The sequence below is a fragment of the Dreissena polymorpha genome, chromosome 4 (assembly GCF_020536995.1).
Source record: "Dreissena polymorpha isolate Duluth1 chromosome 4, UMN_Dpol_1.0, whole genome shotgun sequence".
Classification (NCBI taxonomy): Eukaryota; Metazoa; Mollusca; class Bivalvia; order Myida; family Dreissenidae; genus Dreissena; species Dreissena polymorpha.
This window is the reverse complement of record NC_068358.1, coordinates 74,639,009-74,653,704: the sequence shown is the minus strand read 5'-3', so window position 1 is coordinate 74,653,704 and position 14,696 is coordinate 74,639,009. Positions and strand designations below refer to the sequence as shown.

General features: G+C 33.5%; 1 protein-coding gene across 8 annotated transcripts in view; it reads right to left on the bottom strand.

The window, feature by feature from the left end:
• Positions 1 to 14,696, bottom strand: part of LOC127880290 (ADAMTS-like protein 1) — a 154,138-nt gene that overhangs the window by 45,474 nt on the left and 93,968 nt on the right. Inside the window, exons 1-2 of one of the 8 annotated variants that reach the window (XM_052427645.1) lie at positions 7,733 to 7,871; positions 7,088 to 7,537 (exon numbers count right to left, since the gene is read on the bottom strand). The exons of 5 other annotated variants lie outside the window; for them this stretch is intronic. In XM_052427645.1, the coding sequence (XP_052283605.1) occupies positions 7,088 to 7,120 (33 nt within the window). In that variant the 5' untranslated portion in view covers positions 7,121 to 7,537; positions 7,733 to 7,871. Of the gene's footprint in view, positions 1 to 7,087; positions 7,564 to 7,732; positions 7,872 to 14,696 lie in introns of those variants that run through there. 2 more of the 8 variants (XM_052427647.1, XM_052427646.1) reach the window with 2 other exon arrangements.

Here is a 14,696-nt window from a genome sequence, read left to right as displayed (position 1 = left end):
ATTGAAGTATTCGAAAGTGTACAAGCAAAAAGATGCACTTATTACGTTGATTAATCGTCAAATATTCAGTTCGTCTGTTGTACGAACGATTGGTCAAACGCTCCCATGGTGTAAGGCGATGCACAAACCAGGGTAGTCCATCCTTTCACCACTAAAAATGTGCAGCTCCATGAGATACACATGCATGCTAAATATCAAGTTGCTATCTTCAATATTGCAAAATTGTATATTAAATGAGCAATTTTGACCCATATATTTGACCTTTGACATTGAAGGATGGCATTGACCTTGACTTTACACCACTCAAAATGTGCAGCTCCATGCGATACACATGCATGCCAAATATGAAGTTGTTATCTTCAATATTGCAAAAGTTATGGCAAATGTTAAAGTTGGAGCAAACAAACACACAAACCAACCAATCAACAGACAGGGCAAAAACAATATGTCCCCCACTACGACGTGCGATGCAGATGTAGATGAATTCCTCCCATGGCCAGTCTGTGCCGATTTTTATATTACTTAAATACGCTAAACAGTTAAAGCACAGAAAACATTAGGCAATCTAAACAAATTAAGCGCAAGTTAAGCGGCGTCTTTTTAAATGAGTTTTTCTCATTATGACACTTGCCGAATTAGTACCAAAAGTCTCAGAACACGCCACAATTAAATATTATACATACAACCTCCACATACACTTATTAAAACATCATTCTATGTACCTAACCAATTAATTTATGTGACAAAGTAGTCTAGTCTTTCTTTATATTTTCCAAAATAGTGTTGGTAAAATGAAATAAAACTTGCGCATGTTGAAAAGGCACTATTGATAATATAAAAGGCATTAAAAGTACATTTGTATGCATATGTGCTCACAAACACTTACTATAGGCCTCTACAAAGCAAAGAAATTGCAACAAGATGGCTGGAAATTAGGGGTTTTGTCACGAAAAAGAATGAGAAAGTTGCTGCTCACAAAAGGTTTTCTATTCTTCTCCAGATGGAATCAATGTTTTCCCAACATGGTCAATAAAAACGCAAATTTCTCCACAAAAAATAGTTTTCTGGAGAAACCCTGCTGAGAGGTTATGGCAGACATGTGTAAGTTTGTATAAATCATTAAATTATTGTAGTGGCTTGCAAATTAAAGCAGTTTTTCTCCCCTAAATGCCTGATTATGGCCCATTTTGCCCGATCTTCTACTTCAGGGAGCCACATTTCGCTCATTTTTTAAGACAATTTGTCAGGATTTTTTCTACATGTAGGCCAATACCTTTGTTATCAATGTTAATACACAGTTGTTTGAAATTGTACTTTGAATTTTTTATTTTTTCCAATTTACTTACCCTATGTAAGTTCACGCTAAAATATACAAAGCTGCTTGGAAGGTATTATGCTGCTCACAAGGTATCGGTTTCCTGGGGTGTAATTTGTCTTTGCTTCATTTTATAAAATTAGTCTTCAATGTATATTTTTTCTTGACAATTTTGTGTAATTGTAACATATTTTATCAATATATTACAATTTAACACACATAAAAAATCGTATAATCTCACTTTAAGGACTAGTTGCCAGTAAGATACCCATCAAGAATGAAAAATGTGATGAAAAGTAATATTCACTCAAACACTTGCAACAAAAACAAACTGAAATGCTTTCAATGTTTCATGGAAAACAAGACACGTGAGCACATGACATGGATGCTTCCACATGCCACTTTTGTCTCGAAATTCCACTAATGTGAAAAAAGCTGTTTCATGACAAAATTTGGAATTTCACCTCTAAGTTCAGCCTAGACAATTAAGGTTAGGGGGAAGTGCATACTTCGTCTCCTCACGGGGTCATAAGTGGTCAATGTTTTAGAAATGCATGATAGAAAAGTAACGCTCCGGACAAGGTATTTTATGGCTAAAGTTGACTTTTGACCCCTTAGTGTAACCCCTACTTTCGCTGTAGGAAGACGAATGTTACGTTTTCTTACGATGGTTTATAAGTTTGCCAATTTTTTTCCCAAATACATTCAAAAATGGCGAAGTTATGTCTGGGACAAGAATATTCAAACTGTTTTAATGGCAAAATAAATTAGACCTTTGATCTATAAAATCACCTTGACCTTTGAGGAAGGTAGACAGATGTTATACGCGACAATACAATATACTGATCTACCTTTGTGCGAAGTCTTTTATAATTCCATCCATATGTATTGCAAAGTTATGGTTGTTAAAGAAATGGTTAAGCTATTTTATTGCCAAATTTGCCTCCTTTCTCTTGGAAAAGTACGATAAATACACAATAAATAAACTCACATATAATAATGTCACTCAATGTTTCGCTGTCTCATTAGCGGAAAGGGGAGCTCCTGACAATGCTGCTTGACTGCGTGGACTCAAGCGTGGTTCTTACATTATGAACTTGCTTTTGCTAAATTAACACCCTCAGACATGCCGCTTAAGGTGAAACAACTACTTAAACATTATATCTATGAACGTTGTAAGCAGTCCGGGTTTCTTCAATGTGTTACTTTGAAACTCAATAAATAAACACATGCAAATTAAATTTACGTTTGAAACGCAACAGTCTTACAATTTATTCATGCAAAAAAAAAACAGTACCGAAGCATTTTACATTACAAAACGATTTGCCAACTTAATGCGTTTTTGATTCCCACGTTCGATCATCAGCACTAATCAATTTCTTTTCATTCACAAAATACTGGTCAATAACATTCGTTTTATTGAATTAAAAAAGTGTCTAAACATAAATCAAGCGGACAGATTTAAATCATCGTCGATCAAGTTGCAGAAACTATCGAATTTCGACTGTTTTAATCAGTTGGTTGCGTGGTTTGTTTCATTAAGGCCGTACACAATTTCATGTACATATAATTATGTAATATCGCAAATACAGAAATCAACATATTTTCAGAGATAGCGTGTTTATCCCAAAATGTTTATAAAAAGTGTAAGGAATGTTTATATATCGAACATCGATTACAAATCGCTATTTTGTTTATTTGAGTTTCAAAAGTTGAATCAACAGTTTTGTTGGACGCGATTCATTTTCTATTCCAAATAAATATTTGATATTCTGAACAATTTAACTCGACTTCTAAGCGCTTATCCATATTTATTGAGCAGTACGGTATACGTTTAAAAACGCAACAATGGATATTTACATTACAAATCGGTTTAGCCGTCCACTCGCCACAATGACGGGGTTGATGGCCTCGATATAGAGAGTTTTCGCCTAATTTAGAACTTGTTTAGTCGTGCAAAAACTAACGGCGCTTATGTCAAATACTAATTTGCATTATGACTTATGATGACTGTTTCAAAGATATTTAAAAAAAAAGATTTCCTCAAGAGCGATTTTTCTTAACAGATATCTTCCGCCTTTTTTCCACATGTTCTTGCAGTCTAAAAACAATAAGCATTGTTTACATTTGCCGAATACCAACATTCGATATTGAAAAAAGACATGCCATTGTTTACAGGTCTGGCAAGCCTTACATTAATCTTTATTTAAAGCAAGTTCGTTAATAATTCATTGAGCGTTTGTGTTTTATGATCTTAGTATACGGTTTTATATGTGCTCTTTAAATTATATAAAACTGCAATAGTTAAGTAACATATTAGTGCTCATTTACTATATTCAAACACACAAAAGGTAGACTTTTGTTTTATCTTTTTAAAATACAAATTTGAATCAAATAATCCATTCCTTTTAAGCGCCAAATTAAAAACAGTACGGTTGCCTAAAATGCAGCGCGCGCAAAGATACATTTTAACACCGTTCCATTTTTAATCCCGCATGATAGAGAGCACTGTAATGTATGAACATTCGAGCCAACATCGTGTATAGTTTTTAAAGGTTGTATTATTAGAGCTGTTAAAACAAGTTGCACTCTACACTGTGTCAACAATTTAATAATAGAATGGCATTATAATGTATGGCATACACGCATGGCAAAATAGTAATAAAATTGTATTATAACCAAATTAAGTATACCCATTAGAATAAGGTCAATGTTCAATAGGTCAATTTGTCATCAGTCAGTGGGTTGACGTCGCACTGTCGGACATTGACTTTTGGCAATTTAAGTATTACGGTTGATTAAAAAAATATCCAGAAATCCAATAAAGGTATATGAACAGCTTAACGATTGTTTAGATATGTTCTCGTGTCATTTGTGAATCAATACAGTTGTGAAAGCTCTTTTGGCGCCAACGTTTCGCTTCACCTACAAATACACAAATTCAATCCACTTTCATATTTCATTGTTTTATCTATTATATAACACCATTTTCGCATTTAATGGTTAGTATATTCGACGATATTATTGGCGATTGAGTTTGTTGTCTTAATGTTTTGAAAACGCCGATACTCATAGAAAGAATGCCTGTTTTTTTTCTCCGAGGAAGAAAAAAAACAGACGATAGTGCTATGTGCGTTCTGTGTGTACATGCGGCGCTCCTAAAACGTCCGTAGCGTTCTCACTGCGTTTACAGTGCGACCCCTATGCGTGTACGTGGCGACAATCGGCGACGTCACCGCGTCCACGAGGTCTAAGCGTGTCTCTTTGACAACTCCAGGTCGATCCGCATAAATTATTAGTATAATTATTCGCACATCTCAAATGTATGTCGACTTAAAAGATTATGATGTGCTAATGTAACCTTATACAGAAGTAACGGCGATAAGCGTGCGCACTTGCCATTAAGTCTATAACACTATTGTGCAATAAAAATCAAATGCCTTGTGAATGGACCGAGTATTTATGGCGATAATTTAGTTTTTATAACAAAAATGTTAGTGACATGATCTTGGATGCGATATAAATATCATCTATCACGACAGGCAATAAACAACCAGCCTTGACAATAGCAAAAGAACATTTGATGGGCGACGAGTCATTATTTCGGAAAAAAACATCGCATCTATCCGAATAAAAAAATCATCGGTTTGCGATCCACTATTGAATGAATACGTAAGTGAATGATGAGCCGTTCGTTTTTCATTTCTCGTTTTCTGTCAGTACGTTAAAGCAAGGTTCCCCCTTTTTGTTCATACAACTTGGCACCAGCTAGTTCCCTCAGACCTTAATTTATGCATTCCATTTTTTCGATTGCTTGTTTTCATGCCTACTTCCGCATTTATTCAATCATAAATACCCAGCAGACTACAAAATCGTTCATTCGCTTACTTACTCGTCAAATGATACGTGTGTGTTACACCATATCAAATTTTGGTAAATCACTCGTTACGGAATCATTCAATCAGTTAGTTGTGTGGGTATGTTTAACCGTCATGTAACCAATTCTCAACATGCAAACTCAATACATGTATTTAACACCGAATAAATGTATTATGTCACAGCTGATGTAATCTCGACGCAGTCATCAAGTATTACGTATCATATCGAATATTAGATGGTATATTACTTACTTTTATTACAGTATCTAAAGGTATACAAAATATTTTATTCCGGCAATCATATTATCATTTTCTGAGATACAAAGTATGTAATCTTAGGCACAGATGTCACACATATACTCGTAATAAAATCATCCAGTCAAAATCAGAAGATATTAAATACTTTTATACCTATATCTGAAGTTTGCATGACTCGATGAAGTTTTATGACATAAAGGGTAAGACATTTCTTTAAATGAATGATTAATGAATAAGGTGCTGTGATCTAAAACAAATAAAGATGCAAACAAGTATATGACTTCTTTTTACGCAAACGTTTTGTATGGAAGGGATCCGTTTGAAAACGCCTATTGAAGCAATTTCCTAAAAACGCAGTTGATAAAATATGAAATAAAAATATTCATTATTTCCCGAAACTCTGATCAACCACTGCTCGTTTCCGATCATTAAACTAATAACATGCTATCTATCCATTAGTCGACGGAGAAGATAAAAAATAAAAATGCATTATCAATACATACAATTTTCTGTAATTTCCCACTCATTGCAGGATCGAGTTTACTTTATAAGACGGTACAACTACTTAACGTAGTGGTGTTTTTACAAACATCATTTTCTATAAGATGTTATCAAACATGTGCTAAATGTTATACAGCAAATTAACTTTCAATTACTTTCGCATTTTGGAAATAATGCATTCCTTTAATTCATTCAATATTATTTTTGATGTGTGGATAAATGACGGTACCCTGGTACGAGTAAAAAAAATACATGACTCATTCACACTTTCGCGAGCGTGAATTGTAACTTGATGTTCACTGAGTTTGAAGTGACGAATCAAATAAAAAAACATTAATGTCTAAGTTTGAAACAATATTTAATGAATGTGTGTATATGCTTATTCATAACGTGCTGCGCATCAATGTACATCAAGTTGCAATTTTTTTTATCAGTTATTGTACCTTATAGGAAAAATTCACGTTCAAATATATCTATAACGTTCAACATGCTCAATACCTGATCTTGTTGAACTCATGACGTTTTCTCATAGCCACACGTGTCTGTATTTTGATAGCTCATCACGAAATAATTGATTATTTCATACTTAATGGAGATGAATTCAAATCTAGAAACGAGTCGTCTTAAATAATTTTATGCTGCTTCGTGTTTATTCAGATAAATTACTATGTAACTTGTAAATATCTTTATCAAAAGGCTATTTCTTAATATCGAAACGCAATGGGTAAATGTTAAGACAATCATCATGTTCATTATTTACGACCTGTTCTGTTGTTACAAGCCAACTAGAAATTCGTTACTAGTTCTTTACTCATAACCATAAACTATTAAAGGTTTCTATACCTGAACACGAACCATCCCTTTATAGTCGCATCCAAAGAATGAAAGAGTATTGAACTCTATTTTAGTCACATTACCATTTAAAACAATTATTCGTTTTTGCTTTAACTGTATTAATGTATTCATAGCTTTTGCATATCAAAACTGAATGTAATAATAGTTTCAAGTTAATAACGTGAGCGTTAAATATACCATATCATTCATCAAATACGTTTCGTAAGACTCAAAATGCTTAAAAAAAAATAAAATGCCAAAAAAACATAATACAAATAAAAACATTATACAAAAAACGTACCAATGTAAGAATTATTCCAATACGTTCAACCATGTTTTCCGCTGTAAACTAGCCGTTACCATCATCCATGACTAAGGTATATCAGGGAATTTGTTTTTGTATGCTACACCACACTAAATTAAACACGTTCAGCAATTAATTCATGTGTTAACAGTTATTTTTACACATATTGCACACATTAAATCCTTATCAACGCATTGTCTTAAGAATGGTAGCCAATGCACATTGAACATGTAAACCTTATATAAAAATGCGTAATTACAAGACTAAATTAAATAAAGTAATTTTGTCAAGAGGCAAGTCTTTTTATTTGCGTTAAACATATATTAATGTAAACCAATGGAGATAAAGTTTTCTTGTAATTAAATTATCTCGTAGGTCTGCGCAAATAAATCATTTAACACTGACTACTATTTTAATTGAGTCCATGTCATGACCATCGGTTTATCGCTGCAATTAAAAACAGGTTCAAATCACGCAATGTCAACGCTATTTATTCTACAAGAAACATATTTCTTTGAGTAAAATCACTAAACATTACAATTTTCAAAAAAAAACAATAGTGTCTATAACTGTTTCAGAAGCGGTTTAAAAGTTCTAAAAAAAACTCGCGCTTAAAACTATTTATTTCGCAAATAATATTACTCTTTCTATTGAAATTGAACTCGCACTCTTCGTTCTTTATTCCATTTTCTGTTTTAGGAATTTGTTAATTTAAATGTAACGCTAGTAAATCGACTCCTAACACAGTTACAGCGATGACATGTATCAGATACGCGTTCGTCTAGCACAAATGAAGCACAAATATTGTTTATCAGCTATTTCAAATCCCATATCGAAAATGGCATACTCCGACCTTTGATAATTGTGCGCCATAGAGAGGGTCAACTCAAACACTGTGACGCTATATTAGGGCACTCCGATAGGGTGAACTAAAGTCTGTTGGTTTAGATTAAAATCGAAGGATTTATGATTACTTAAAATGCCAAACACTCCACACTGCATCCTGATCCCAGATATGGTCTACACTCGCTTTAAGTGAGTAACTTAGAATTATGTATTAACTTCCGCTATCTAAGGAATAAACTCCATAAATCACAACAGGTTTTATAGAATCTTTAAAGATCTACAGTTAACACCTTTTTTGAAAAGTTCCATCGCGGACAGTAAGCTTCCAGCAAAAATGCTGTCGCATTTCTTTGATCCAGAAATTAATGTGCAAACTATCTTGAAGTTAGCACATTCTATGTTTTATATAAAACAGAACAGAACATATTTTTTTTACAAATAAACGTTACAATTTCAAGTGACAAAAACACCAACCAAATATAATATTTAACGGCAATTTGAAGTTTAACGAACACGCATTTAAATCCGAAGTGTGAGTAGCTCCAGAGATAGTAGTCATCTGTAAAAGCTATATGAAAGAAGTTTTCAAATACTGACTTAGACAAGTGCATACATATTTTAAAATTAACTAACCGCCTAATGAAAAACTGGGCCTTATGCCATTCGCGTAAAAGACAACACATTATTTAAGATTACTTTGGATGTTTATGAAATATTTATGTAGACGTGTATGTGCACTGTATATATAAAACCAATATTAGTTTGAACACAAATCATGATTATTGAATTTGAATTAAGACTCCCCACTTCTACAAACTTAACCTAAGAGTCGACATAATAAAAAGGTGAACAAGCTCTGTGATATTGCCGTCCAAAACAAATAATAACTGTGAAGGTCTCATTCGTAGTACCAGGTTTTAAAGTTGCCTTCATTAGCACATACGCTCGCATAATGCTTCCCATGTTGTTTGTGAAATATGTCTAAAACCGAGATTATTATATTTAATATTAAGTTAAGACATAATGGTTCATAATGGCGGTCTGACATGTATACCCACGCAAAGACAATTATTGTGCTATTGCAATATCACGTCTACTTAAGTAATTTTCGCAGTGTGTGTTTTACGAAAAACCTCGTTACCGCATTAAGCATGCTTATTAGACATTTAGCTTGCTTATACGACATTTTTCCTATATCAAGATTGACACACGGTTAAATCAGAAATCAAATGTTCGACAAATGTAATTGATGCGACACATGTTAGATTTAAACTATTTACCAATGTATTTTTTGAATTGTTATATACTGTGTACAGAGTAATAAATTATCAAAAGTGTACACGATAACATTTACGTATATTCGGATGATTTAAAAACAGTACTCATATTTTAAGAACGATTGGAAACGGTCTTAAAATCGACATAACGTAAATTACAACACTTGACTGAAATATGACAACATTGGCACTTTGCACGAGGATACGTTCAACTGCATCAATACAGCACAAATCAAACTGTTGTAAGATTTAAAATAGCAAAGAATAAAATCCAAGAAACTGTATCACGTTAAAAATTAATGTGTTTATCCACTACTTTAAAGGGACTGTCCAACAGATTTTGGCATGTATTAAAGCTTATCATTAACTGCTTTTAATGCTTTATATTGATAAATTTAAACATTTGAACTAAAAATCTCCAGTAAAAAAAATAAGAATACAATTTAAAAAAAAGAAGAAAAAACGTTAACCTCCACAGGACTCGAACCACTGACCCCTAGAGTCATGGAGTTTTGGAGTAAAATGTCTCCCGACTTTACCACTCGACCATCCACGCTCACGTCACATGCGTATGTGTTTTTTAGCTTTATAAGAAATCCTCGTAGTTCGCCAAAATATCGATTCGCGTCGAACGACGCTTTCGACTGTTGGACAGTCCCTTTAATAACAGAACACAAACTTTAAGCATGCAGTCATTAAAACTGGAATCACCGTCTTAATTCGGTCTATGCAAACCATTGGGGATTTGAACCCTGTCGTTGATGTGATGATTCATTTAGTAGCTATAATATACAATAAATATATCATTATGTTTTTAACAATAATATCTATTGAGTAAAAATACAGAAATAAATTGCGTTTAGCAAAACAACGGTGTTACATTTATTGAAGTATTCGAATGTGTACAAGCAAAAAGATGCACTTATTATGTTGAACAATCGTCAAATATTCAGTTCGTCTGTTGTACGAACGCACGCTGGGTATGCGGATTCTTTGATAACAGATGGCACTTCGATACCAGATAACAACAAAAGCCACGCGCAAGAGGTAACTTCATCAGTTTTTTAAAAGTTATATCATAAAGATTAGTTTTTTAGACAAGGCGCATGGTCGAGTTTATAAATGGTTTATCCTTTTCTATTGCAAAGAAAAACATCACGGAAGAATGGTAGATTTTCCCCTCAAAAAATAGAAAATTCGGTCGGAAATCAGCATAACTGGATGAACAGTAAACATTTCAACAAACCAGTGAGCAACTTATCATTTCTATCGAAAGTGATTGAAAAGACTGCTCTGTTTAGACTCAATATACACGTAAATGAAAACAATCTCCTTCCAAAAAATCAGTCAGCCTACAGACAATTCCATTCTTGTGAATCTGCTTTACTTAGACTAGTCAATGACGGTATGGAGGAACAAGAGGTTACAGCACTTTTTGCCATTGATTTGAGTGCTGCCTTCGATACAGTCGATCATGACATTCTACTAGACGTGTTGCAAAAACAATACGGTGCATGTGGCACGGCACTAAACTGGATAGACTCGTATCTTCGTCCAAGAAGCTGTCGCATAAGTGTTAATTCAGCTTTATCGGCGGCACGTTCTTTGGAGTGTAGTGTCCCCCAGGGTAGTTGTCTTGGTCCATGGCTCTACCTGACGTACGCTGGAACACTGTCGTTCCTCCCTCCATCAAAGTCTACGGTTTTGCAGACGACCACACCGCAAACAAGCGATTCAAACCTACATCTTCTTCTGTTGAAAGAACTGCCATTCAAGAATTTGAAAGTTGTGCGCTCGTTATTAACAACTGGATGAACGAGAATAAACTGAAAATGAACGCATCAAAAACGGAATTCATCATGTTCGGTAGTAGACCCCAATTAAATAAATGTCAATCTAAAGAAATATATATTGCTGGTGACACTGTTAAAGCAGAAAAATGCATACGGTATTTGGGTGCATATTTAGACGAAACACTAAATTTTAAAGAACACATCAAAATTAAGTGCCGTACAGCCATGTACAACTACCTTAAAATCAAAAACATAAGGAAATACTTAACAAAAGAAGCAACAGAAATACTCGTTTTGTCTTTGGTAATATCCCATCTGGATTATTGTAATCTCATCTTGTATGGAACAGCTCAATGCGAAATAAACAAAATACAACGTATCCAAAACATGTGTGCCAAATTGGTACTCGGCCGACAGAAATATGACAGTTCAAAAGATGCCTTGTATGAACTACACTGGCTACCAGTAAAGGCTAGGATAACATTCAAATTACTGAACTTCATGTATAATTGTTCTGTTGGTAACGCGCCAAAATACCTTATAGAACTTTTAAAAGAAAAAGTACCAGCACGTGACCTACGATCTACCGTCTCGTATGACGGATGTTATGATGTGAAACGCACAAAGAGAAAAACTTTCATGGACAGGAGTTTCGGAGTTGTTGGTCCGAAACTGTGGAATGACCTTCCATCAAGCATCCGGACTTCCGCATCAATAAACATTTTCAAAAGGAATTTGAAAACATTTCTCTTCAGAGACTTTTACACCCTATTTTAATTTGAATACCTGTGATTAAAAAAAATAATCGAGACTCAGTTGTGCAGGCTTATTTGTCACTAGGACTCATAGGACCAAGCAATTAAAGAATTGTGCGGGCTTCTTTGCTCGAAAAGGATATTTATTGTACAAGTGACTGGTAATCAAGAATCATTAGGGCTTCTTTGCTCAATGATTGAATTACATAAACCAGCTGTCTTTTAGTCATGCTTAGGCCTTCTAGTTGTGTCTTATAGTCACACTGTAATTTTAACCTTCAAGTTGTGTCTTGTAGTCACACTTGGTCAGCCTATTTGTGACTTGTAGTCACGATAGTTCAAATAAGGTTAAAACCCAAAAGAAGTGTCCTTAAGTATGACAGGTGACCGGTAGCTGCGGGATCCGACAGCCAGAGTGCAGAAATATCCTTTTACGTATCCTTTTAGTTAATGAAAAACACTGTCTTTATGTTGCCAAATATTTGCTCATATTATCATTATAATTATTGTCTTAACTCTAGTTAATATATCATCAATTTATTACATAATATTTTTCTTTTACCGTGTTTTAATAGTGTAGCCGGTATTGTTTTATTGCTTAAGTTCCTTACAGCAATATTATTTATATCACACATTTTTAGATCATTAATCCTTTAATTAATGCTGCATAATATTATCAATATCTCTTATTTTTTTATCGATTTTATGTACATATATATGTTTTGTACAACGCCATTGAATATAATTATATAAAAAGGCGTTTCATCAAATTAGCAAGTTTCAAGTTTCAAAATAAAACTACTTAGAAATATTGCAAGAAATTGTTTGATAGTCCAGCATGTAGAGTAATCACTGTGCTTCAAATACTGAAATTTTGATAGTATTCAATGAAATATAAACGAAGATAGAGCATGTTCTAATAGGTGGTATTCATGAAGTTGCGGATACTTTGATTCCCGATATAGGGCACTTCGGATAACAGAGACTTTCAACAAATTGGGCACTCTGATAACCAAGTTTTATCTTCTATCTGAAATGCATTTATATATATTATGGCTATACTTACCAAACATTTTGAAGTACGAATCAATTTGCATTGTCAAGCCCGACACATTGGGAATCTATGCATAACGTAATGACATACACATGTAAAATATAACCAATGGCGTCGTTCGTTTTCAAAAATCTTATTACTACTAATATATATAATTAATATTATAAGTGCAAATTTTAAATAAGATTCAAATGCTTATTTCTGAAGTAATATAGTTCAAGTGACGACCGAAAATAATTGTCTAAATAATGAACTTGTTTTTGGTAAATTGAGATTAAGAGAATTGAAAATAAAACGGATCATGTGGATCAACACGACTGTGTTCAATTGAACTTATAGCAGGACTCTGGATAAGGGGAGCAAGGGTTCTTAAAGCGGCTAATACACCTCATTAAATCCGTTGTCATTGGTGCTCATGAAGACGATACTAATGCGTAGCCACAAAATTTAAAAGAGATTGGAAAACTCCCTTTATATTGAGCTTTACACATCCCTTTCTCTTTTATTATCATATTCCAAAGGGATAAGAACATGTTTCTGTAATTCGTTTTTAATTTACGTCAGTACATACATTTGTATTTATTGCCTACTTGCTATAGCAGTATTCCACAGCGAATTCCGCATTTCTGATTCACTAAATAGAGTTGTTTTTTTTTAATAAATACAGATTTTTTTTAGGAAAGACCTATGCATTCCTCTGTTTTTCATTGAATTTGATTAGTTAGTTATAATTAAATCGATAGCCTTTTGACCTTAAGGTTAAAACACATCATACGATTTATTGAATATTTGCGTTCATTCATTGGCATCATATTTTCTAATATTATTAGGTTTCGGCAAAAATATTTCGTTCGGTCATTTAAAGAAACAACATGAATTCACCTGAAGACTTGTGATTAGCTATATTTAGTTTGTTTTCAAATTGCATTTTGATCGATCATCTCGTAAATCTAATAAAAAGGTAACCACACACGAAGTTTCGTTAAACAAATTAATAAAAGTCAAATAAAATATAATACAACATAATATACGTCATTTTCTCAGCAATATATTGGCAATTTAATATAATGATTTCTTGCTTAATACTATGTCTAATGTTTAATCATATATGGTTTGTACGAAACCATTTATACATATCATTCCGGGTTGTGAATATGAACAATTATCTTTGTAAAATTCAAAATGAACATTCCGCACTTGAAATAGTGAGCACTCAAAACTAATTCAATTATATTATTGACATTTCGCAAACAACCTCTATATCGAGCAGACTTTGCGTAATAAGACGGTTTTTTAATAAGTATCACAAAATGACAAAATCATCTTACTCAAATATTTACCTATTGTACTACCCGATCCTCTCAATTATGCAATTACTTTGTTCACATTTTCTGTTCAAACGCTCTTAAAAAAGGTTTGGTGGCGGCCTTTGAATGTCTAGTGATAATGAGTTTTTGACGGACAATTTGTTGATAGATCTATATTGTAAAAATGGAATGCGATGTTCAAATTCTGGAAATAACAAATTCACGATTATTATAAAATGCTATTCTCATGGACTTACATAATAACCTCGCTCTGAGCAAACCGTGTTAAATGCACGTGCGAAAAGTATCGTCCCAGATGTACCTGTGCAGTCCGCACAGGCTAATCAGAGACGACACTCTCCGCTTGTATGGAAGGAAGTCTCTTCTAAACAGAAGTCCAATCTAGGCGGAAAGTGTCGCCCCTGATAAGCCTGTCTAAAATAGCAATAACATTTGGCGACAGCATAAGACATAATATACATGATAAACAGACGTAAACATGGAAATAACGTACTTTTTATAAATGAAGGACAATTACCATTTAATTTATTTTAAATGATCAAACACTTCAAAC